This window comes from Microcaecilia unicolor, chromosome 1 (genome assembly GCF_901765095.1).
Source record: "Microcaecilia unicolor chromosome 1, aMicUni1.1, whole genome shotgun sequence".
NCBI lineage: Eukaryota > Metazoa > Chordata > Amphibia > Gymnophiona > Siphonopidae > Microcaecilia > Microcaecilia unicolor.
In genome coordinates this window covers 374,445,495-374,471,391 of record NC_044031.1, presented here as the reverse complement: position 1 = coordinate 374,471,391, position 25,897 = coordinate 374,445,495, and the positions used below count along the sequence as shown (strand labels likewise).

Below are 25,897 nucleotides of genomic sequence, written 5' to 3'. Positions count from 1 at the left end.
GGTTTGGGGGGGTTGGACGACTAATAAGCATTAAGCAGCACAATTGTAACAGGTAGGGGGGATGGGCCTGGGTCCACCTGCCTGAAGTCCACTGCACCCCCTAACAACTCCTCCAGTGACCTGCATACTGCTGCCAGGGAGCTGGGTATGACATTTGAGGGTGAAAATAAAAAGTTGTGAAACATCATTTTTTTGTGGTGGGAGGGGGTTAGTGACCACTGGGGGAGTCAGGGGAGGTCATCCCCGATTCCCTCCAGTGGTCATCTAGTCATTTAGGGCACTTTTTGGGGCCTTATATGTGAAAAAACAGGGTCCAGGAAAAGTGTCCTAAATTCTAGCTAAAAACGCATACTTTTTTCCCATTATCGGTGAAATGCGCCCATCTTTGTTCGGCAGATAACCACGCCCCAGTTCCGCCTTCGCCACACCTCTGACACGCCCCCATCAACTTTGTCTGCATCCGCGACGGAGTGCAGTTGAAAACGTCCAAAAATCGGCTTTCGATTATACCGCTTTATTCGTTTTTGTGAGATAAACGTCCATCTCCCGATTTAGGTCGGAACTTGGGCGTTTTTCTCGTTCGATTATAAGCAGGATAGTGTAATGGAAGTGAATTTTAAAGATTGTTTTTCAACTCTGCCTTGACCGACTGGTGTACTTGGGTGCATATTTTTGATTAGAAATAATTCTGTGTAAAAATGATTATTTAACTTTGATTGTGTGAAAATAAGTTGGAATGTAGAAGATAAGACAGAGCTCTACTTAATTTGGTATTTGAAGGGAGAGGTGGAGCATGTTTCGAGTTCAGACTGGCCACCTGGACTGAGAAACATGTGACCACATTCCCACAGTATGGCTTGTTTACCTAAAGAGGGAAATTCTCAAGCATTGTATAATTTTCCTTAGCTCTGAATATGAGTTCTAAGCCTAATAAAAAAGGGAGTTTCTATCAGTGAAATTGGGAGCTCGTCTGTGAGTAACGTACGAGCTGCGCAGAGAACCATATTTCCTGGTCAAAGAAACTCCTGCCTTTCGCTGTGAACAGGGCCCCCCAGCTGATGATAAGAGCCTGGATGATGTAATGATCAGTGATGGACGTATCTATATTATAGTGTATTATTGCTTCTTTTCCTGGTCTAGAAACTCCTAGCATTGCTTGGATGTAGAGACTAGGGACCAGTGATGTAATGATTGTTTATAGGTATTGTTTCTTTTCAATTATATAGCTAATCATTGTATATATATAAATCATTGTGTATCTTAGATTTTAGAACCTCTAATAAAGGTCTAATTTACCTAATACGAATTCAAAAGAATCCACAGTAATTACTGAGTAGTCTGTGTTAGTGAAACAGGCTGTAAATCCATAGCAGAACACATAGAAAAAAATGAAGGCAGATAAAGACCATGTGGTCTATCCAATCTACCTAACTATGCCATCTACTATCCCTCAGGATATATCTGGTGAATTTTCTTGAAGATATATTGCTGCCTGCTTTCTAGAGGAATTAAATGGTTAGCATAGTGAAAAGATGAATTTTATGAAATGGCCAGTGCATATGGTATGAGACATACAGTAGGTGGGAAAGAAAAAAGGAACAGTAGTGAGGAAGCTTTGCATTGTCTTCACTGGCAAAAAAGTCAATCTGTGGTGTTCCCCAGCCTGAAAGAGGGAACTCAGATTAGTTGCATATAGGGACTATTTGTGAGGATGAAGTACCATGCTGAGTTTGCCTTCTAACTGATTTTGTGGAACAGGTATGTACAGTAAGTAGCCTGTATCTGGATGTGGTTGGCTATAGCAAAGTCCCAGATTCTATCTGCTTCTTGGCAAAGGTGTTGAGAGCCTGTGCCCTCAGGTTTGTTCACATAACAATTGCTACTTGATTGTCCATCTGAATAAGTGCAGAAGAACTGTAGTTGATATGAAGAGTTGTGTCAAATTTTGACCACATTCCCTGTGAATATTGGTTGTGGAAATATCTGTAGCTAGCATTAACCAATGCTTCCACAGTGGAAAAGAAACACCCGTTGGTAGACTGGGTTTGTGAACCACCACTGTAGCATGAGGCAGAGCCAAGAGTGTGGGTAAAACCTGTAGGAGAGAAGTTGAATGTTGATACCATTTGAACCTGAGTTCCAACTAAAGAAATTGCATTTTGAAGCAGGCTAAAGGGATGGTATGAAGAGCCATGGCACTGAACCCCAGCATTGGCAACTATGCTGTGGCTTTGACCCTGGGTACTGATTATATGGCATGAAAGTGATCCATTAGTATCTGTATCCTGTATTCTGGAAGAAAGGTTTTGGATAGGATAGTGGCCAAGACAACTCCTTTGAAGGATTTGAGATGGATGGATGCAGGGCAAACTTGAAAGTTGATAGGAAATCTCATATATTGAAGAAAGGCAATTGTTTCCTTTAGTAAGGCCTGTAACTCTGAAAGCCAACAGAAAATAGTTATACAGGTAGAGAAATATAAGATGCCCTTATTTGTGAAGGTGTGGAACTGCAACCACGAGACACTTTGAAACATCCTAGGTTGCTGAGAGGCTGAAAGGGAGAACTTTGTACTAGAAAAGCTCGGATTGAAGGATAAACATGAAGTACTTTCTGTAAGAAGGATGTATTGGAATATTCATGTATGTATCCTTGAGATCCAGAGCATATATCAAATCTTCCTTGTTGAGCAAAGGAAGAATGGAGAGGATAGTTATCATTAAGAACATTTCCTTGAGGAGGAAATGGTTGAGGCCTCTTACAGAATAGGACGTAAGCTTCCTTCCTTCTTTTGGAATGAGAAAGCATCTTAAGTAGAAACCTTGATTCTTCTCCTGTGGGAGAACATGTTCTATAATCTTGGCCTGTACTAGAAAGTGAACTTCCTTCTCTAAAAGACTGGGATGCTGAAAGGAGGTTGGGCTCATGATAAAGGGGACAGCTGGTGAATTGGAAATGGTATCCATCCTGGCCAAAGTAAAGGACCCACATCTCTGTTGTGATATTTTGCCTAGCTGGTAGGAAGAATTGAACCCTTTCTCTCAAAAGTAAAACAGAATAATGAGCATATAAAAAAGTGAGTTTTATTCTTATCAGAAATTTGGAGTTTCCTTTATCTAGTCAGAGTAATGTCTGAGGAGTGAGACTGCTTTCAATGGATTGTGCAGAAAAGTTGGGCCTCCACTAAACATGAAAGTCAATGTCAGTATATTTTCAGTGATGCCTCCTGACAATGATGAGGAAGTGCCACAGAAAATATACTTCATTTTGAAGCTATATCTCTAGAAGCATTTGTGGAATGAATTAACAATACCCCATATACAACTCTCTACCAGATTTGATTATATAATTCTGATCATCAGAAGGTGAGTCTGGCTAAACTTCAGCACAGCCATAACCACCATAGCTCCCTCATAGATCCATTTCAGACTTTGCAATAGAAACATTTTTTTTATATTTCTTTTTCAATATATTTAATATTAAAACTTCTTTCAAACTTCTGCAGTGTAATAGTAGACAGATCACTTATCTGAATATAATTTGGCAATTTTGAAACATGGTGCATAGTTTCTAACCATGCCTCCATAATTCTGATCTTTAATGCAGCTACAAGTTTGTGTCTTGAAAGTATGCATGTACTGTCAGGCAACTGAAATTCCACTTATGCCAATTCAGCCAATCTACCTGTATAACTTCTTATATATACAGTAGAATGAAGTTTTAAAAATCAGACTGTGTGAGATCACGTGATGTGTTGAGTGGAGCGGATGTGTGCTTGCTCCTCTCCAGGACTCCCGCACCCCCCCCCCCCCCCCTCATCCGCACTTCTACTTGCTAGATTGGACTTCAGATTTGGGCAAAATGCCATTCTATAGTCTTGTGAACTGCATACGGACACATTTCTCTTGACAGAATCAAGACCGATGTCAGGCAAGGGAGTGAGAATGGAGAGTGACAGGCTCTTAGGAGGAGAGGATAATATGGCGGCTGTGGAACATCATGTGCTCTCAATTACAACTCACGGATGCAGTGAGGCAGGCCCTAGAGCCCAGATTAGGACAACTGTCTAGCCAGTTGGTGAATTTGAAGTCACTAATCGCCAACACAAACCTGTCGCATGACTGCACTGGAGGAATGAGTGTCAGGAACGGAAGATACTGCGACAACCTCGGCCAATCAGCTGAAAGGGCTGGAAAAACAAGTAACACTGCTTACTGCGCAGCTTGATGAGCTTGAAAACTGCTCCTGAAGGGATAACTTGTGAATAGTGGCCCTTCCTGAGTCCTTGCCTGAGAGCACATTGGTCACATTTCTGGAATGCTGGTTGAAGGCAAAGTTTGCCCTTTCTGATAGCGTAGGCCACTTGTGTCTTGAGTGCGCCCATTGTATGAGGTACCAGGTACTTCTTAGCCAAGATCAGGTGACCCTCAGGGGGAGGAATGCTGGCTTCGGCCTAACCCCTGGTAAGCCTTTTCTTGGTTGAGAGGTGCCCAGCTCTCCCACCGGTTGCCTTTTCAGGTGCCGTGGAGGACTTGCAGCTCATCTGCATATCCTCGGAGCCTTCACCGGAGTGACTCCCAGGTCCGTTCCGATCCACTCGGGGCCTCTGCTCAAGGTGCACAGTGCTCCTACCAGGTGCTGTGGAGGACTTGCAGCGTTCTGCATATCCTCACAGCTGCATCCGGGGTGACTCCCAAATCCACCCCGACCTTCCCAGGGCCTTCGCCACAGTTACCCAGGGCTTTCGCTCCACCTACCCAGAGCTACCAGGTACTTCTTAGCCAAGATCAGGTGACCCTCAGGGGGAGGAATGCTGGCTTCGGCCTAACCCCTGGTAAGCCTTTTCTTGGTTGAGAGGTGCCCAGCTTTCCTTCTAATAAGTTCTGGGAGAAGAGGATATTTTTCTGGTAAGTGAACAAATTTTGCTTGTGCTTTCGGAACTTGAAGATTGGGGTTTAAAGGAGGAACTGTAAGTTAGTGATAGGCTGATATCCTTAATACTTTAGCAAGTTTTAAATTACGGAAAAACTCAAAAAACACTAAGATGGAGTCAGCAGTCCAGCAGCGAGAGGGGTGCTATCCAGTCTTTTGCATTGAGTGTCACATGTATGATTATCTCCCAGTTGGTGAGGTGTCATATGTATGTGCCCGATGCAAAGAGCTCCTAGCTCTCAGAGAACGTGTCCGTTCTCTTGAGGCTAGAGTAGCAGACTTGATGGAGCTGAGGGAGACAGAGAGGTACATAGAGGAGACCTACAGGGATGTTGTAGAGAAGTCCCACCTCCAGTCAGGTAGCCCCTGTGCTACCTTGGAGGAGGGAGGTCTCCTAGAAGGACAGCATCACCCTGGTGAAGTAGGAAGTACTCCTGTAGCCAGGACCTGCCCACCAGGGGATGTACTATCCTTTCGCACCGAGGATATATCTCCAAATATTGCCCGGGAGGGAAAGGTTAGGACAGCTGTTGTACTTGGTGATTCGATCATTAGGCATATAGATAGCTGGGTGGCTGGTGGACGTGAGGATCGCCTGGTGACTTGCCTGCCTGGTGCGAAGGTGGCGGACCTCACGCGTCACCTAGATAGGATTTTATATAGTGCTGGGGAGGAGACGGCTGTCTTGGTACATGTGGGTACTAATGACATAGGAAAATGTGGGAGAGAGGTTCTGGAAGCAAAATTTAGGCTCTTAGGTAGAAAGCTGAAATCCAGATCCTCCAGGGTAGCATTTTCTGAAATGCTACCTGTGCCACGCGCAGGGCCCAAGAGACAGGCAGAGCTCCAGAGTCTCAATGCGTGGATGAGACGATGGTGCAGGGAGGAGGGCTTTAGATTTGTTAGGAACTGGGCAACATTCTGGGGAAGGGGGAGCCTATTCCGAAAGGATGGGCTCCATCTTAACCAGAGTGGGACCAGGCTGCTGGCATAGGCGTTTAAGAAGGAGATAGAGCAGCTTTTAAACTAGAAATGGGGGGAAGGCCGACAGTCGCTCAAAAGAGCATGGTTCGGGATAAGGTATCTTTCAAAGATATCACCATAACAGGGAAGATAGAGTATCCTGATAGTGAGGTTGCAAAAGAGATTGTAGTAGATCGGGTATCCTTAAATAACAATAAAAATCAGACAAAAGATTGCCAATTAATACTGTCAAGTACTAAGCATGATGTACTTAGGAACAACAAACATAGTTTGAAATGTCTATATGCGAATGCCAGGAGCCTAAGAAATAAGATGGGGGAGTTAGAATATATTGCACTAAATGAAAAATTAGATATAATAGGCATCTCTGAGACCTGGTGGAAGGAGGATAACCAGTGGGACACTGTCATACCGGGGTACAAATTATATCGTAGTGATAGGGTGAATCGGATTGGTGGAGGGGTAGCATTGTATATTAACGAGAGCCTTGAATCAAATAGATTGAAAATTCTGCAGGAAACAAAACACTCCTTGGAATCACTGTGGATTGAAATTCCATGTGCAAAGGGGAAAAGGATAGTGATAGGAGTGTACTACCGTCCGCCTGGCCAGGACGAACAGACGGATGCGGAAATGTTAAAGGAAATCAGGGACGCAAACAAACTGGGCAACACAATAATAATGGGGGATTTCAATTACCCGCATATAGACTGGGTTAATGTAACATCTGTACACGCAAGGGACATAAGATTTCTTGATGAAATCAAGGACAGCTTCATGGAACAGCTAGTTCAGGAGCCGACAAGAGAAGGAAAAATACTAGACTTAGTCCTTAGTGGTGCTCATGATCTAGTGCAGGGGGTAACGGTACGAGGGCCGCTTGATAACAGTGATCATAATATGATCGGTTTTGATATTGGCATTGAAGGAAGTGAAACTAGGAAATCAAGTACGCTAGCGTTTAACTATAGAAAAGGTGATTACGACAAAATGAGAAAAATGGTGAAAAAAAGACTGAAAGGAGCAGCTCGCAGAGTAAAAAACTTGCGTCAGGCGTGGATGCTGTTTAAAAACACCATCCTGGAGGTTCAGGACAAATATATTCCACGTATTAGAAAAAAGGGAAAAAAGACTAAACGTCAGCTGGCGTGGCTAAACAGTAAGATAAAGGAAGTCATTAGAGCCAAAAAACAATCCTTCAGAAAGTGGAGAAGAGAACCAACTGAAAGTAACAGGATAGATCATAAGGAATGCCAAGCCAAATGCAAAGCGGAGATAAGGAGGGCAAAAAAGGACTTTGAGAAGAAATTAGCGTTGGAAGCAAAAATACATAGTAAAATTTTTTTTAGATACATTAAAAGCAGGAAACCGGCCAAAGAGTCGGTTGGGCCGCTGGACGAAAATGGTGTTAAAGGGGCGATCAGGGAGGACAAAGCCGTAGCGGAGAAATTAAATGAATTCTTTGCTTCGGTCTTCACCGAGGAGGATTTGGGGGGGACACCGGTGCCGGAAAGAATATTTGAAGCGGGGGAGTCGGAGAAACTAAACGAATTCTCTGTAACCTTGGAGGATGTAATGGGTCAGTTCAGCAAGCTGAAGAGTAGTAAATCACCGGGACCTGATGGTAATCATCCCAGAGTATTAATAGAACTAAAAAATGAACTTGCGGAGCTACTGTTAGAAATATGCAATCTGTCCCTAAAATCGAGTGTAGTACCGGAAGACTGGAGGGTAGCCAATGTTACTCCGATTTTTAAGAAGGGTTCCAGAGGAGATCCGGGAAATTATAGACCGGTGAGTCTGACGTCGGTGTCGGGCAAGATGGTGGAGGCTATTATTAAGAATAAAATTGCAGAGCATATACAAAAACATGGACTGATGAGACAAAGTCAGCACGGATTTAGTGAAGGGAAGTCTTGCCTCACCAATCTAATGCATTTTTTTGAGGGGGTAAGCAAACATGTGGACAATGGGGAGCCGGTTGATATTGTATATCTGGATTTTCAGAAGGCGTTTGACAAAGTGCCGCACGAAAGACTCCTGAAGAAATTGCAGAGTCATGGAATCGGAGGTAGGGTATTATTATGGATTAAGAACTGGTTGAAAGATAGGAAGCAGAGAGTAGGATTGCGTGGCCAGTATTCTCAGTGGAGGAGGGTAGTTAGTGGGGTCCCGCAGGGGTCTGTGCTGGGTCCGTTGCTTTTTAATGTATTTATAAATGACCTAGAGATGGGAATAACTAGTGAGGTAATTAAATTCGCCGATGACACAAAATTATTCAGGGTCGTCAAGTCGCAGGAGGAATGTGAACGATTACAGGAGGACCTTGCGAGACTGGGAGATTGGGCGTGCAAGTGGCAGATGAAGTTCAATGTTGACAAGTGCAAAGTGATGCATGTGGGTAAGAGGAACCCGAATTATAGCTACGTCTTGCAAGGTTCCGCGTTAGGAGTTACGGATCAAGAAAGGGATCTGGGTGTCGTCGTCGATGATACGCTGAAACCTTCGGCTCAGTGTGCTGCTGCGGCTAGGAAAGCGAATAGAATGTTGGGTGTTATTAGGAAGGGTATGGAGTCCAGGTGTGCGGATGTTATAATGCCGTTGTATCGCTCCATGGTGCGACCGCACCTGGAGTATTGTGTTCAGTACTGGTCTCCGTATCTCAAAAAAGATATAGTAGAATTGGAAAAGGTACAGCGAAGGGCGACGAAAATGATAGTGGGGATGGGACGACTTTCCTATGAAGAGAGGCTGAGAAGGCTAGGGCTTTTTAGCTTGGAGAAGAGACGGCTGAGGGGAGATATGATAGAAGTGTATAAAATAATGAGTGGAATGGATCGGGTGGATGTGAAGCGACTGTTCACGCTATCCAAAAATACTAGGACTAGAGGGCATGAGTTGAAGCTACAGTGTGGTAAATTTAAAACGAATCGGAGAAAATGTTTCTTCACCCAACGTGTAATTAGACTCTGGAATTCGTTGCCGGAGAACGTGGTACGGGCGGTTAGCTTGACGGAGTTTAAAAAGGGGTTAGATAGATTCCTAAAGGACAAGTCCATAGACCGCTATTAAATGGACTTGGAAAAATTCCGCATTTTTAGGTATAACTTGTCTGGAATGTTTTTACGTTTGGGGAGCGTGCCAGGTGCCCTTGACCTGGATTGGCCACTGTCGGTGACAGGATGCTGGGCTAGATGGACCTTTGGTCTTTCCCAGTATGGCACTACTTATGTACTTATGTACTAAGTCCAAGATGGAGGCAGTCGCCCCAGGGAGGTGCTAATGAAGGTGCATAACTATGTCCATAAGGTGGAAATATTGAGAGGATTTCACCAAAAGAGAGACACATTGAATTATGAAGGAACCCTGGTGCACATTTTCCAGGACTACTTGGTGGCATTGCAAGACCACAGGCACAGGTTCTCCCCAGTCTGCACTGCAAGAAAAACAAGTGTGATTTTTGTTCTTGTACCCTTCTGTACTTGAAGTGTTTTACCAAGGGAAATGGTGCAGCTTTGACTCCCCTACAGTGGCTCAGGAACTTTAAGGGCCATCATTGAATAGGCGGGCACCTCCTCAGAAACTAGGTCTTGAATGTTTAAGTATTTACCTCTTTTTCCTGCTTATAAAATTCATATTTATCACTATTTTGTAGGCTGGGGACGTCTTCTTTATCACAATAAACAGTACTGTACATATGTTTATCAGATGTCAAGCTTCTTTGGGTCACAACAGTCACGCTCTGGTTAACTACATGCATTTCTTTGGTCCCAGACCATTGCACTTAAGCAGATTGCACTGTATTTGGGAATTATTTAGGGAGGGGTATGGGGAGGGGGGGTAGGGAGGGTGTGAGGAAGGGATGGGTGGGTGGAAGTACAAGTTTGGAACAATGTGTGTGGGTTCAACTGTTCAATTTGCCAAATTCCGCCATTACATCCTCCTGGTTTATAGAGATTTCATTCAGTTTCTCTGACTTATCAGCTTTGTATACCATTTCTGGCACCAGTATCTCTCCCAAATCTTCCTTAGTGAAGACTGAAGCAAAGAATTCATTTAATCTCTCAGCTATGGCCTTGTCTTCCCTGAGTGTCCATTTTATCTCTTGGTCATCTAGCGGTCCAACTGATTCTTTTGCTTTTAATATACTTTAAAAAATGTTTACTATGCATTTTTGCCTCCAACGCAATCTTGTTTTCAAAGTCCCTCTTTGTCTTCCTTATCGCTTTGCATTTGACTTGCCATTCCTTATGCTGTTTCTTATTACTTTCAGTTGGATCCGTCTTCCATTTTCTGAAGGATTTTCTTTTAGCTCTAATAGCTTCCTTCACCTTAATTTTTAACCATGCTGGCTTTCGTTTGATCTTCCTTCCTCCTTTTTTAATACATGGAATATATTTGGCCTGGACTTCCAGGCTGGTATTTTTGAACAATATCCATGCCTGATGTAAATTTTTGACCTTTGAAGCTGCTCCTCTAAGTTTTTTTTCACCATTCTTCTCATTTTATCATAGTCTCCTTTTTGAAAGTTAAATGTTAATGTATTGGATTTCTTGTGTGTACTTACTCCAAAGCCGATATCAAATCTGATCGTATTATGATCAGTGTTATCAAGCAGCCCCAGAACCATTACCTCCTACACCAGATCATTTGCTCCACTAAGGACTACGTCTAGAATTTTTCCTTCTCTTGTTGGCTCCTGTACCAGCTGCTTCATAAAGCAGTCCTTGATTTTGTCAAGGAATTTTTCCTCCCTAGCATGCCCTGATGTTACATTTACCCAGTCAATATCAGGGTAATTGAAATCATCATTATTATTGTGTTGCCCAGTTTGCTAGCCTTCCTAATTTCTGTTAACATTTCTACATCCATCTGTTTATCCTGGCCAGATAGAGACGGTAGTACACTCCTATCACTATCCTTTTCCCCTTTATACATGGAACTTCAATCCATAGGGATTCCAAGATGTGATTTGCTTCCTGCAGAATTTTCAGTCTATTCAATTCAAAGCCATCCTTAACATACAGTGCTACCCCTCCACCAATTCGATTCACCCTATCACTACGATATAATTTGTACCCCAGTATGACAGTGTCCCACTGGTTATCCTCCTTCCACCAGGACTCAGAGATTCCTATTATATCTAATTTTTTCTTTTAGTGCAATATATTCTAACTCTCCCATCTTATTTCTTAGGCTTCTGGCATTTGCATATAGACATTTTGAACTGTTTGTTGTTCCTATTTACATCTTGCTCAGTAGTTGATAGTGTTAATTTGTAATCTTTTGTCTAATTTTTATTGAAGGACACCTGATCTACTATGGTCTCTTTTTCAACCTCGCTATCGGGATACCCTATCTTCCCTGTTTTGGTCATATCTTTGAAAGATACTTTGTTCTGAATCATGTGTTTTTGAATGACTGTTGGCCTTCCCCCAGGTTCTAGTTTAAAAGCTACTCTATCTCCTTTTCAAATGCTGATGCCAGCAGCCTGGTCCTACCCTGGTTAAGGTAGAGCCCATCCATCCGGAATAGGCTCCCCCTTCCCTAGAATGTTGCCCAGGGCCTTACAAATCTAAAACCCTCCTCCCTGCACCATTGCCTCATCCACACATTGAGACTTCGAAGCTCTGGCTGTCTCTTGGGCCATGTACGTGGAAGGAGTAGCACTTTGGAAAATGCTACCCTAGAGGTTCTGGATTTGAGCTTTCTACATAAGAGCCTAAATTTGGCTTCCAGAACCTCTCTCCCACATTTTCCTGTATCATTGGTACCCACATGTACCAAGACATCCAGCTCCTCCCGATCACTATATAAAATCCAATCTAGGTGATGCGTGAGGTCCGCCATCTTCACACCAGGCGGGCAAGTGACCAGGCGATCCTCATGTCCACCAGCCACCCAGCTTTCTATATGCCTAATAATTGAATCACTAACTACAAAATCTGTCCTAACCCTTCCTTCCTGGGTACTAGCTCCTGGAGACACATCCTCAGTGCAAGAGGATATTTCATTCCCTGATGTGATGGTCCTGGCTACAGGATTACTTCCAGCTGCACCAGGGTGATGCTGTCCTTTTAGAAGATCTCCCTCCTCCAAGGCAGCACTCCTGTAGGCCTCCTCTATGTACCTCTATGTCTCCCTTAGCTCCTCCAAGTCTGCTACTCTAGCCTCAAGAGAACGGACTCATTCTCTGAGAGCTAGGAGCTCTTTGCGTCGAGTACACACATATAACCTCTTACCAACAGGGAGATAATCATACATGTGACACTCAATGAAAAATACTGGATAGCACCCCTATCACTGCTGGACTACTGTCTGCATCTTAGTATTATAGAGTTGTTTAATTAAAACTTCTTAAGGTACTAGGGATATCAGATGAATGTAAAGAGCCTTAACATTATATGGTGTAATTTGTAATTTATTTAGTATTTATTTCTCAGAAACTAATTAAATGTAATTAAAACTCTGACTTCTTGTTGTCCTAATTAGAATAATTGACTATAAATGAAGAGTTGATAAGTACATAAGTACATAAGTAATGCCACACTGGGAAAAGACCAAAGGTCCATCGAGCCCAGCATCCTGTCCATGACAGCGGCCAATCCAGGCCAAGGGCACCTGGTGAGCTTCCCAAACGTACAAACATTCTATACATGTTATTCCTGGAATTGTGGATTTTTCCGAAGTCCATTTAGTAGTGGTTTATGGACTTGTCCTTTAGGAAACTGTCTAGCCCCTTTTTAAACTCTGCTAAGCTAACCGCCTTCACCACGTTCTCCGGCAACGAATTCCACAGTTTAATTACGCGTTGAGTGAAGAAACATTTTCTCCGAATTGTTTTAAATTTACTACACTGTAGTTTCATCGCATGCCCCCTGGTCCCAGTATTTTTGGAAAGCGTGAACAGACGCTTCATATCCACCTGTTCCACTCCACTCAATAGTTTATATACCTCTATCATGTTGAGGGGTGGGTGGGAGTTGGGGAGGTTGGTTAATGGCATGCACACCTCACCATTTCCTGTTTTTTGTGGAACGCACCAGGGGTGCCCTCTATCTTCCCTACTCTTTATACTGACTTTAGAGCCCCTATTGTGTAGGCTGAGGAAGGCTGAGGAGATTCAGGGAGTGACCATTCGGAAATATGTTCTGAAAGTCATGGCCTTTGCAGACAATCTCCTATTGACACTCACTGGTCCTCAGAAGCCCTTGCCATACCTTTTTACCTTGCTTTCTCAATATGGCTGTTTATCTGGTTTTAAGCTTAATCTGGTTAAGTCTCAAGCTCTTCCTTCTTCTCCAGTTTTTCATAGTACTTGGAGAGGGTACTCATTTGGGGATACTCATTCCAGCCAATTTTCCAACTTTGTATGCATGTAATGATCTGCCTCTGTTGGCTTCTGTGAAGCGAATGCTAGTGATCTGGCACAATTACCTGTCTCTCTTGTGGGATGTATAGCTTTATTTAACAAGATACTGGCCCCTGGGTGGTTGTACGTTTTTCAGATGCTGCCCTTGTATTTAAGTGTTCTGGAGATCCCGCCCCTTATAGCATTACTTATGGCAAGGGAAAAAGGCACGCAGTGGCGTACCTAGGGTAGTTGACACCCGGGGCCGGTCATTTTTTAACACCCCCCCCCCCCCCCCCAAATCCAGTACTAGGCATGCCGAGAATACAAAACACTCAGGACCTATAGAGCAATTCTACCATACCATAAGCAGTCATTTCTACGAGTCACACAAGGAAAAGGAAAGCATCTTAAACACTACAGTGAGCACTAGAACATCAATTCACCTATTGTAAAATGAAACCAGACAGAATAGTACAGATCGTAGATCCTGCACAGTCAATGCCAACTGAAAGCCATGTCTTTTTCACAAACACAGATACACCCTAATCCACTATAGAATAAGTAATCATAAACTTTCTATTTAGACAAAAATTAAACTGAACCCCCAATGCCAGACTCTGCATACAATGCAACACCACAGAAGCAGAAACTGTCCCCTAGTACTGTGCAAAATATAAAGACAGCAGATGTAAATTTGAAAAAAAACTAACAAGTACCAATCACCACTTTACAAATTAACAAATAGAAATAAAACAAATATAGAAAGTAAAATAATACCATTTTATTGGACTAATACATTTAGCTTTCAGAGGCCAAAACCTCTGTCCTCGGGTCAGTACAGTATAGTGCTGTTACAGTATCCTATCCTGACCTGAGGAAGGGGGTTTTGTTCTCCGAAAGTTAGTCAAAATGTATTAAAATTAGTCCAATAAAAAGATTACCTTATTTACATGTTCTATTATAAACATTTAACATATCTACAATACTTTATCCTAAAGCAAAAAAAATAAAAAAATATATTTTATTTACAGTTTGTTTTCTCTGGTTTCTGCTTTCCTCATCTTCTTTTCACCGTCTTCCTTCCATCCAGCATCTGTCTTCAATCTCTCTCTCTCTCTCTCTGCCATCCAGTGTCAGCCCTCTCTGCCATCCCTTCCATCCACTGCCTGCCCTTTCTCTCTGCCCCTTCAATCCACCATTTGCCCTCCCTCTCCCATCCATCCAGGGTCTGCCCTCCCTCTCGCTCCCCCTTCCATCTAGGATCTGTCCCCTCTCTCTCTCTGCCCCTTTTTTCAGCCCCCAGTTCCAGCCCCCTTCTCCCCTCTGAACACCCCCACCCCAGTCCCCTTCTCCCCTCCCCTTCTCCTGTCTGAGACCCCCACCACAGTCCCCTTCTCCCCTCCCCTGTCTGAGACCCCCACCCCAGTCCCCTTCTCTCCTCTGAACACCCCCACCCCAGTCCCCTTCTCCCCTCTGAGATCCCCACCCCAGTCCCCTTCTCCCCTCCCCTGTCTGAGATCCCCACCCCAGTCCCCTTCTCCCCTCCCCTTTTCCCCTCTGAACACCCCCACCCCAGTCCCCTTCTCCCCTGTCTGAGATCCCCACCCCAGTCCCCTTCTCCCCTCTGAGATCCCCACCCCAGTCCCCTTCTCCACTCCCCTTTTCCCCTCTGAACACCCCCACCCCAGTCCCCTTCTCCCCTGTCTGAGATCCCCATCCCAGTCCCCTTCTCCTCTCCCCCTCCCCTGTCTGAGATCCCCACCCCAGTCCCCTTCTCCCCTCCCCTGTCTGAGATCCCCACCCCAGTACCCTTCTTCCCTCCCCTTTTCCCCTCTGAACACCCCCACCCCAGTCCCCTTCTCCCCTGTCTGAGATCCCCACCCCAGTCCCCTTCTCCTCTCCCCCTCCCCTGTCTGAGATCCCCACCCCAGTCCCCTTCTCCCCTCTGAACACCCCCACCCCAGTCCCCTTCTCCCCTCTGAGATCCCCACCCCAGTCCCCTTCTTCCCTCCCCTGTCTGAGATCCCCACCCCAGTCCCCTTCTCCCCTCCCATTTTCCCCTCTGAACACCCCCACCCCAGTCCCCTTCTCCCCTGTCTGAGATCCCCACCCCAGTCCCCTTCTCCTCTCCCCCTCCCCTGTCTGAGATCCCCACCCCCAGTCCCCTTCTCCCCTCCCCTTCCCCCGTCTGAGACCCCCACCCCAGTCCCCTTCTTCCCTCCCCTTTTCCCCTCTGAACACCCCCACCCCAGTCCCCTTCTCCCCTCCCCTTCTCCCCTCTGAGATCCCCACCCCAGTCCCCCTTCTCCCCTCCCCTGTCTGAGACCCCCACCCCAGTCCCCTTCTCCCCTCTGAACACCCCCACCCGAGTCCCTTTCGCCCCTCTCCTTCTCCACCGGCTAAGCAGCGTCGCAGGCAGCGCCTCGTGCCCTGCTTGTAAAAAAAAAAATCAAATCTCCTTCCTTCTCCTCGTCTTGACGTCTTGACGTCGACTCGGGCCTTCCAATCAAATTGATTGGAAGGCCCGAGTCGACGTCAAGACGAGGAGGAGAAGGAAGGAGGAGATTTGATTTTTTTTTTTACAAGCAGGGCACGAGCAGTGTTGCCAGGTGGGCGGTTTTACCGCCCAATTGGGCGGTTTTCCGCGACCCGCCGCGGGAAATTTTTGCCCGCGGCGGGTTGCGGTTTTTTGGGCTGGTTTTTGTGCTTCGGGCGGTTTTTTTAGGTGGCTTTTTCGGCCGCGGTGGGCGGGGTTAGTGACGTTTTTGGGCGGGGTTAGTGACGTGGGAGGCGGGGTTAGTGACGTGGGAGGCGGGGTTAGTGACGGGGAAGGCGGGGTTAGTGACGGGGAAGGCGGGGCCGATGACGGCGGGGGCGGGGGTGATGACGCGGGGGCGGGGGTGTCAGGGGCGGGGTTTGAGTTTGGGCGGGTTTTGGGCTGGATTTTGGGCTCCTTTAGGCTGGAAAAATATTTTCCACCTGGCAACCCTGGGCACGAGGCGCTGCCTGCGACGCTGCTTCGCCGGTTTTTTTTTAATGTGCGGCGCCGCGGGAACGGCCACGGGAGGCGGCGGGAGCGGAGCACCCCCCACCCACTGGCACCCGGGGCGGACCGCCCCCACCGCCCCCCCCCTTGGTACACCACTGAAGGCACGATTACCTAAAAGCCTAAATCGCATGGGAGTCTGGGTCTTTTGAATATTAGATATCTCACTGTGGCATGTATTATGAGACATATGAGTGATTGATATAGAGGGGTGAATGATTTTTCTGTGACTTGTTTAGAACCTAGTCTCTTCACCAACATCCATTTTAAATGGCAGCTCCATACTATTCCGGGTCGATCCCCATTACGGTACGGGCTACATGGCAGTGGCTATGTAAGCACTATCACTTCTCTGCTGTGGTAACTCCATTTATTGCCCTATGTCACAACCCAGACTTCCTGGCAGGGACCGACTCAGCAGTGTTTGCTTTTTGGGAATCCCAAGGGATTAACTACCTGACTCAATTACTAACGGATGATGGCCATCTCCAGTTGTTTGAGGAATTAAGTGCTAAGTACCATTTACCTCCTACTAACAAATTTGCTTATATCCAACTGGCTCATTAAGTGAGGAGTTTGCCTTGGGAAGACCTGTGTGATAATGTATGAGACTTTAATACCCCCATTTTCAAAGCCATGCTAGTGGCTGCCGCATGGCAATGCCAACAGAATCCATTCACTTTGAATGGACTGTGTCGGCATTACTGGACCGGCAGCCACTAGCGAGGCTTTGTAAAGGGGGGGGGGGGGGGGGGGTAAATGAGGCCTTGACTTCGAGTTCGCAAACTCCAGTGCCCCTTGCTTATCACCATAAATATTTGCAATACTCGGAGGATCTCGATTACACCAGATTGGCATGGCAGTGGACTCAAGATTTGTCTTTGCCAATCCCATGTGTCCCATATACAACCTTGGGGTCATCTTTGACTCTTCTCTCTCCTTCTCTGCTCATATCCAGCAGATCGCCAAGACCTGTTGTTTCTTTCCTTACAACGTCCGTAAAATCTTCCCCTTTCTTTCCGAGCACTGTACCAAAACCCTCATCCACACCCTTGTCACCTCTCGTTTAGACTACTGCAATCTGCTTCTTGCTGGCCTCCCACTTAGTCACCTCTCCCCTCTCCAATCGGTTCAAAACTCTGCTGCCCATCTCGTCTTCCGCCAGGGTCACTTTACTCATAATACCCCTCTCCTCAAGTCGCTTCACTGGCTCCCTATCCGTTTTCGCATCCTGTTCAAACTTCTTCTACTAACCTATAAATGTACTCACTCTGCTGCTCCCCAGTATCTCTCCACACTCGTCCTTCCCTACACCCCTTCCCGTGCACTCTGCTCCATAGATAAATCCTTCTTATCTGTTCCCTTCTCCACTACTGCCAACTCCAGACTTCGCACCTTCTGTCTCGCTGCACCCTACGCCTGGAATAAACTTCCTGAGCCCCTACGTCTTGCCCCATCCTTGGCCACCTTTAAATCTAGACTGAAAGCCCACCTCTTTAACATTGCTTTTGACTCGTAACCACTTGTAACCACTCGCCTCCACCTACCCTCCTCCTTCCTGTACACATTAATTGATTTGATTTGCTTACTTTATTTTTTGTCTATTAGATTGTAAGCTCTTTGAGCAGGGACTGTCTTTCTTCTATGTTTGTGCAGCGCTGCGTATGCCTTGTAGCGCTATAGAAATGCTAAATAGTAGTAGTAGTATATACAAGGTTGCCTTCAGATAGTACAGAATGTCACTTGCAATACATTTTTGTGGGAATTACAGTATAAATTTTTTCTTAGAGTGTACATCTCTCCTCATCAAGCTCATCAAGCCACCTTAGCAGAATCAGCAGCTTGCCCTCACTGTCAACACACACCTGCTACATTAGGACATATGTTCTAGTTCTGTTCAGAAATTCAGCGATTTTGGAGTTGCATTCCGCAAGCTGCAGAGTCTCAATGAGCTTGTAATCTTGGCTTGTCTCCCCGGATATTATTTGAGGATTACAACCTGACTGTTTCCAAACCACTGTGCTTTCTGGGTTTTCTGTGGCGTCTGGTTTTGATTGCCAAAAAAGCTATTCTTCTTCATTGACAACAGCCTTTGGGTCCATTGCTGTCCATTTGGAGGTCTCAGATGATAACATTGTTTGCCATGGAACGCAGAGATATCGCTGACATTTTCTCAGCTAAGGGGTTAAGATTTCAGCGTCGCTGTGAACACTTTTGGTCAACCTTGCAACTTGCTGCCCATAGTAGACTTTTAAATTAATAAAAAACTTTATCTTACACATATGGATTTGGGGAAGGGGGGTGGTAAGAGTCTTGGAATTTGTTTGGTTACCACATTCATGGATATGGCCTGTTTGTTCACTGTTATAATCAATAAAGATGATTACAAAATAAATCAGACTGTGACTAGTAAAGAACCTGGTGAAAAGTCCTCATCACCAAGGAAAGAATTGAGGGTAATGTTCTGTTTGGCATGCCTTTTAGAAATGCTCAGCGTTCACTTTCAAAGCATAGATGAAAATGCCTCACAGGTAAAATCATGCTACAGTTTTTAGGGACAGATGGGTCCTTACTTCTTAGAAAATGCCAGCTAGTGAGCTACTTAAGATACAGTGCCATGCCAGTAACTCAGTGTCCAAGTACCAGATTCTATGAGACCATTTTTTTTTACTTGTTTGCTACTAAGATATTCTAAGGTTTAACAAATCACCTAATACACTGTAGTGTATTGACTAAGTTAAACACCATGATATTGTACATGATTTTGTCTTCTATTCCTGCCATCAGTTTCTGGAACACCTGCTTCTGCCTACCTTGAAGAATACAATATCTGTGTTTGCTAGGAAGAAATGTGTGGAAATAAAGCATTAGGCAGTTGTGCAGACTTCCTGTTCATAGGCCATGAAGATGAACTAATTTTTCCTGCAGCCAGTTGGGATCACTTTTTTTTTTTCTCACCTCTGATTTTACACATGCATTTGTAGTCCTTGATCTATGCACATTGCATTTCTTTTGAGATCCCTCTTAAAAATGTTGCCTCTGATGGACTGCATAAACTGCTCGCAAAAACTCATGCTAGTAGATTTTAGTAATGTAATCAAAATCAGTGTATGCTGATGGCCATATTTTGGAATATAAATTATTGATAAACAGATTATCCTTTCATGACTTTTGACTTTATTTTATGTCTGTTTTTATATCACAGGTGACAAACCAGATGATCACTGCATGTAAATCTTACATTACCAAGAATAAAACTGCCACAATATGGGACCAGCCTCAGGATGTTGCTGTGGAAAAACTGAAAGCTGCTATTAAGCTTAATCAGGTAACATTTGACTCAGAGATGTGTGCTCAACAGTTCTTAAATGGAACATGCAAGCATACTTTTCAAAATTGTGCAGGAAAAAGTACCTGTGGAGAATTCCACCTGCTTTTTGTGCATGTTGTTTTCCCTTCAGAATAACATGGAGGGGAATAATTGAACGGCACCGGCGAAATACATGGCCGGCGATGTATTTTGGTGGCGCTGCAAACAGCTGGCCAGACCCGTATTTTCGAAAAAGATGGCCGGCCATCTTTTGTTTTGATAATACGGTTCTGGCCAGCCAAATGCATTGGATTTGGCTGGGGTTTGAGACGGCCGGCTTCGTTTTTTTAGCGATAATGGAAAGTTATGTGGTCCATCTCAAACCCCGGCCAAATTCAAGGCATTTGACCATGGGAGGAGCCAGCATTTTTAGTGCACTGGCCCCCCTGACATGCCAGGACAGCAACCGGGCTCCCTAGGGGTCACTGCGGTGGACTTCAGAAAAAGCTCCCACGTGCATAGCTCCCTTACTTTGGGAGCTGAACCCCCCCAACCCCCCCCCCCCAAACCCACTACCCACAAATGTACTGCACCCACTAAAACTGCTCCAGGGACCTGCATACAGCCTCTAGGACTTATTGCTGCTGTATAACTTTGGCACACCAGTTCACACCTGAAGATGAATCTCTCTGAAAAAGTCCTTTCTTGGCATAACCACGTTTACTCACAGTTACCTGCAGATTAGAGGTTGTGCCCCACTGGCAAAGAGTCCCCTGGTACTAAGATTAGCAGTAGGTCAGAGCTGGCACAATGGTGTACAATGCCCTCTTTCAGCACCATTCAAGGTAAGAACTACGTTCTCTAATGTGGGTAACACAGGAAAGGGATCTAAAACTATCTTACAAAAATGGCCACTACCACATGGACTACAACAGGAAACAAAACGGGGCACACTCTGACCCAGTAAGCATGGGGAAAAGCACCACGGGAGTAGAGCCTACCAACTACCAATACCTACACCCACCACAATGCATTGCTGATGTGACTCTGCAGTGCAAATAACAGAGAAGGTGCCACACTCACCCCAGAGCCACATCACAAGCAGGCAAAGGCTGTCGGAGGATAGAACACATTCTGCTATCATGGAGATGGGTACGGAATTTGAGGCTGGTGATAGAGGCTGGCAAAATATGTTTCTAATTGATTTTTTGAAGTGGGAGGGGGTTGGTGACCACTGGGGGAGTACGGGGAGATGGTGTGTTGGGGCAACTTTTTGAGGCTTGGTCGTGAAAATAAAAGGACCAAGTAAACCCGGTGAAATAGTGCTTAACGCCGCTTTTTTTTTTCCATTATCGGTGAAAGCCAGCCATCTGGTAGCCACGCCCATGCCCGCCCATGCCCCGCCTTTGCTAATCTAATGACACGCCCCCTTGAACTTTCGCTGGCGAAGCGACGGGAAAGCGGCGATGCTGTCAAAAAGCAGCTTTCGATTATACCGATTTCGCTGCTTTTAAGAAATCGCCGGCCATCTCCCGATTTATGTCGGGAAATGGCCGGCGATCACTTTCGAAAATGAGCTGGATAGGTAGTTCTGAATTTATAAAACGAAAGGTCCTTCTACTAAAGTGTGCTAAATTTTTTCAATTAGGGCCCTTTTTCCAAGCAGTGGTAAAAGGGTCCCTGCAGTAATGTTGGCACATGGATTTACTGCACGCTGAAGCCCTCTTTAACTGCAGTGGGTAAAAGACTTTTTTTCTTAAAGGGAAATTGCCCTGCAGTAAATGAACCACTTGCTGCATGGCCATTTCCCGGGGGAGCCCTTACCGCCACCCAATCAGGAGGCGGTAAGGGCACCTGCGCTAACCCAGCGGTAAACAGGCAAATATGGGGCTGCCCGATTACTGCCAGCTAAGCCCCTGGTGCTAGAAAATAAAATTTCATTTTCTAGCACCAGAGTTGTTGCGCGGCACAGATTCTAGAAAATGAATTTTCAACCAGAGTTGGTGCCCAGTGGTAGGCCTGATTTGCCATGCACCAACGCGGCGATAACCCTTTCATCTTTTAGTAAAAGGGTCCCTTAATGTGCTTTAACAGCAAAAATGAACATGCCTTGATTGCAGAGGTTGTGTGCTGATTGTTGGGGGTACGCCAACACGTTCTCTGCAATTACTGTGTTGAAAAGTTCTTTGTCAAAATTACTATTAAAAATACAAAATTCAGGCTCTCTTCTGGATCCTATTCCTCCATCATGGAATAAAATATCTAAACATGGTTTGCTTCCTTTACTTCTTCATGTGGTAAACCAAAGGTTATCTACAAGCATAGTATCAGCAACATGGAATCATTCAGTTCAACCAGTTTTAAAATTATCTAAGGCAGAACCAACAGATGCTCAAAATTACAGACCAATTTCTAATTTGAAATACCCTGCCAAAGCTTGTTAGTTTCATGGAATCTTCTAACATTCTACATCCAAGGCAGGGTGTAGAGTAGGGCATGGTACAGAGACAACCATGACTTTTCTTTTAAGTGAGCTCAATGCTTTGTTGGATAATGGTTTTATTGCACTTGCAGTATGCTTGATATGGCCTCCACGTATGATCTTATTGACCATAAATTACTCTACCATTGTTTACATTCAGGTGGAATTACTTCTATGGTATTACAATGGATCTCTTCTTTTCTTATTGAGAGATCCTTCTCAGTAGTTTCAGAGCAACATATCTCTAAAACATTTCATTTAGAATGTGGAGTCTCTCAAGGCTCTGCCCTCTTACTGTTGTTATTTAACATCTTTATATGTCCCCTTATTGCATTGTTTTGGTTTGGGGATATTTTGTTATGCAGATGATATCCTTTTAGTGGCAAGGGTATCCCCATCTATTTTTGATTTATCACTCTTCAGAATTGTCTGGATTCAGTGTGTGGTTAAAAGAACATCTTCTAGTTTTAAACATAAGTAAAACCACCGCTTGCTGGATTACAGACCATTCAGCACAGCCTTCATCAATTCTTACCCTTTTTGGTAGTACCATCCCAGTGGTGGACAGTTTTAGATACCTAGGTGTAATGATAGATTATAAGCTATCATTTAATGACAGGTTTCTTCATTAATTAAGACTGGTTTTGCCACATTCAGACAACGTTCAATAAAGCATCTATTTGATAAGAAGGCTCTTCATACAGTTTTATATGCCCTACTTATATCTTGTTTAGATTATGACAATTCTTTATGTGTAGGAACATCAAATAGTAATTTAAAATGCTTAAAGGCTAAAGTCTTTAAGCATTTTAAATTACTATTTGATGTTCCTACGCATAAAGAATTGTCATAAATACAGCTATTAGATTATTTGGAAATTTACATAAATTTGATCACATCACTCTGTTTTCTAAACATTTTCACTAAATCCTGATTATGGAATTAATTTTAAGATCCTAACAATGGCCCATAAGGCTTTTTGTATTCATCAACCAGATTATTTGAGTTCCCTGGCTTTTCCTTATACTCCTAGAAGAATTTTAAGCTCGATGCCGAATATCAGAATGGTAATTCCTCATGTAACAAAAGCACGTTGGGAAGTAACACGTGAGAGCTTTATTTTGTGTTGCCCCAAAGTATACTGTTGCCCCAGCACTCTTAAAAACAAGAATATCAAAAAGACAGAATACAATACCATGGTTCAATGACGAACTAAAAAACCTCAAAACACAATCCAAGAAACTTGAACGAGCATGGAGGAAAATAAAAGACGAACATACACTCAATGCTTGGAAACACATACAAAGAAAATACAAATATGCAATAAAACAAATCAAAAGGTCCTACTACAAAACCAAAGTAGGACCGCATTACAAAGATATGAAGAAACTATTCCAACTCGTAAATAAGTTACTGGACACCACCCCTATCACCACAACCAACACAGACACCCCACCCGCATACAAACTTGCTAACTACTTACATAGTAACATAGTAGATGATGGCAGAAAAAGACCTGCACGGTCCATCCAGTCTGCTCAACAAGATAAACTCATATGTGCTACTTTTTGTGTATACCTTACCTTGATTTGTACCTGTCCTTTTCAGGGCACAGACCGTATAAGTCTGCCCAGCACTATCCCCGCCTCCCAACCACCAGTCCCGCCTCCCACCACCGGCTCTGGCACAGACCGTATAAGTCTGCCCAGCACCATCCCCACCTCCCACCACCGGCTCTGCCACCCAATCTCAGCTAAGCTCCTTAGGATCCATTCCTTCTGAACAGGTTTCCTTTATGTTTATCCCACGCATGTTTGAATTTCGTTACCGTTTTCATTTCCACCACCTCCCGCGGGAGGGCATTCCAAGCATCCACCACTCTCTCTGTGAAAAAATACTTCCTGACATTTTTCTTGAGTCTGCCTCCCCTTCAATCTCATTTCATGTCCTCTCGTTTTACTGCCTTCGCATCTCCGGAAAAGGTTCGTTTGCGGATTAATACCTTTCAAATATTTGAATGTCTGTATCATATCACCCCTGTTTCTTCTTTCCTCCAGAGTATACATGTTCAGGTCAGCAAGTCTTTCCTCATACGTCTTGTAACGCAAATCCCATACCATTCTCGTAGCTTTTATTTGCACCGCTTCAATTCTTTTTACATTCTTAGCAAGACATGGCCTCCAAAACTGAACACAATACTCTAGGTGGGGCCTCACCAACGATTTATACAGGGGCATCAACACCCCCTTTCTTCTACTGATCACACCTCTCTCTATACAGCCTAACAACCTTCTAGCTACGGTCACCGCCTTGTCACACTGTTTCGTCGCCTTCAAATCCTCAGATACTATCACCCCAAGATCCCTCTCCCCGTCCGTACTTATCAGACTGTCCCCTCCTAACACATACGTCTCCCGTGGATTTCTATTCCATAAGTGCATCACTTTGCATTTCTTCGCATTGAATTTTAATTGCCAAACCTTAGACTATTCTTCTAGCTTCCGTAGGTCCTTTTTCATGTTTTCCACTCCCTCCGGGGTGTCCACTCTGTTACAGATCTTAGTATCATCCGCAAATAGGCAAACTTTACCTTCTAACCCTTCGGCAATGTCACTCACAAATATATTGAACAGAATCGGCCCCAGCACTGATCCTTGAGGCACTCCACTACTCACCTTTCCCTCCTCCGAGCGAATTCCATTCACCACCACCCTCTGGCATCTGTCCGTCAACCAGTTCCTAATCCAGTTCACCACTTCGGGTCCTATCTTCAGCCCATCCAGTTTATTTAAGAGCCTCCTGTGGGGAACCGTGTCAAAAGCTTTGCTGAAATCTAAGTAAATTACGTCCATAGCTCGTCCCTGATTCAATTCTCCTGTCATCCAATCAAAGAATTCAGTGAGATTCGTTTGGCACGATTTCCCTTTGGTAAAACCATGTTGTCTCGGATCTTGCAACTTATTGGCTTCCAGGAAATTCAGTATCCTTTCCTTCAGCATCGCTTCCATTACTTTTCCAATAACCAAAGTGAGGCTTACTGGCCTGTAGTTTTCAGCTTCTTCCCTATCACCACTTTTGTGAAGAGGGACCACATCCGCCGTTCTCCAATCCCTCAGAACCTCTCCCGTCTGCAAGGATATATTAAACAAATCTTTGAGAGAACCCACCAGAACCTCTCTGAGCTCCCTCAATATCCTAGGGTGGATCCCATCCGATCCCATGGCTTTGTCCACCTTTAGCTTTTCAAGTTGTTCATACACACTCTCTTCCATGAACGGTGCGCTATCCACTTCAATCTCATTTGTACTTTTTGCAGTCCATCGCGGTCCTTCTCCAGGATTTTCTTCTGTGAAAACAGAACAGAAGTATCTATTTGGCAAATTTGCTTTTTCTTCATCATTATCCACATAGCGGTTTGCAGTATCTTTTAGTCTCACAATTCCCTTTTTAGTTATTCTCCTTTCACTAATATACCTGAAGAAAATTTTGCCACCCCTTCTTACATTTCTAGCCACTTCAATGAAAAAATAACAAAACTACGCAGCACACTTCCTCATCACAACACCAACAGCGAAAACTTCTTCAACGAACTGAACCTAACCTCCGACAGATACCCAGCTGACCGTATCTGGACAACATTCAATCTCATCAACATTGAATTAGTTACACAAGCGACTCACAGATTCGCCAAGACCCATTGTAAACTGGTTACATGTCCCAGTTGTCTACTAAAATCCGCCCCCAATCGCTTCATATTAGACTTCACATCCCACCTAAATTTCATGTTAC

At 44.5% G+C, this 25,897-nt stretch overlaps 1 protein-coding gene across 1 annotated transcript in view; it reads left to right on the top strand.

The window, feature by feature from the left end:
• The window catches only part of DNAH5 (dynein axonemal heavy chain 5), a 925,453-nt gene that overhangs the window by 50,963 nt on the left and 848,593 nt on the right, over window positions 1-25,897 (top strand). The window contains 1 exon segment of the mRNA XM_030220396.1: window positions 19,522-19,644. Within this exon segment, the coding sequence (XP_030076256.1) occupies window positions 19,522-19,644 (123 nt within the window).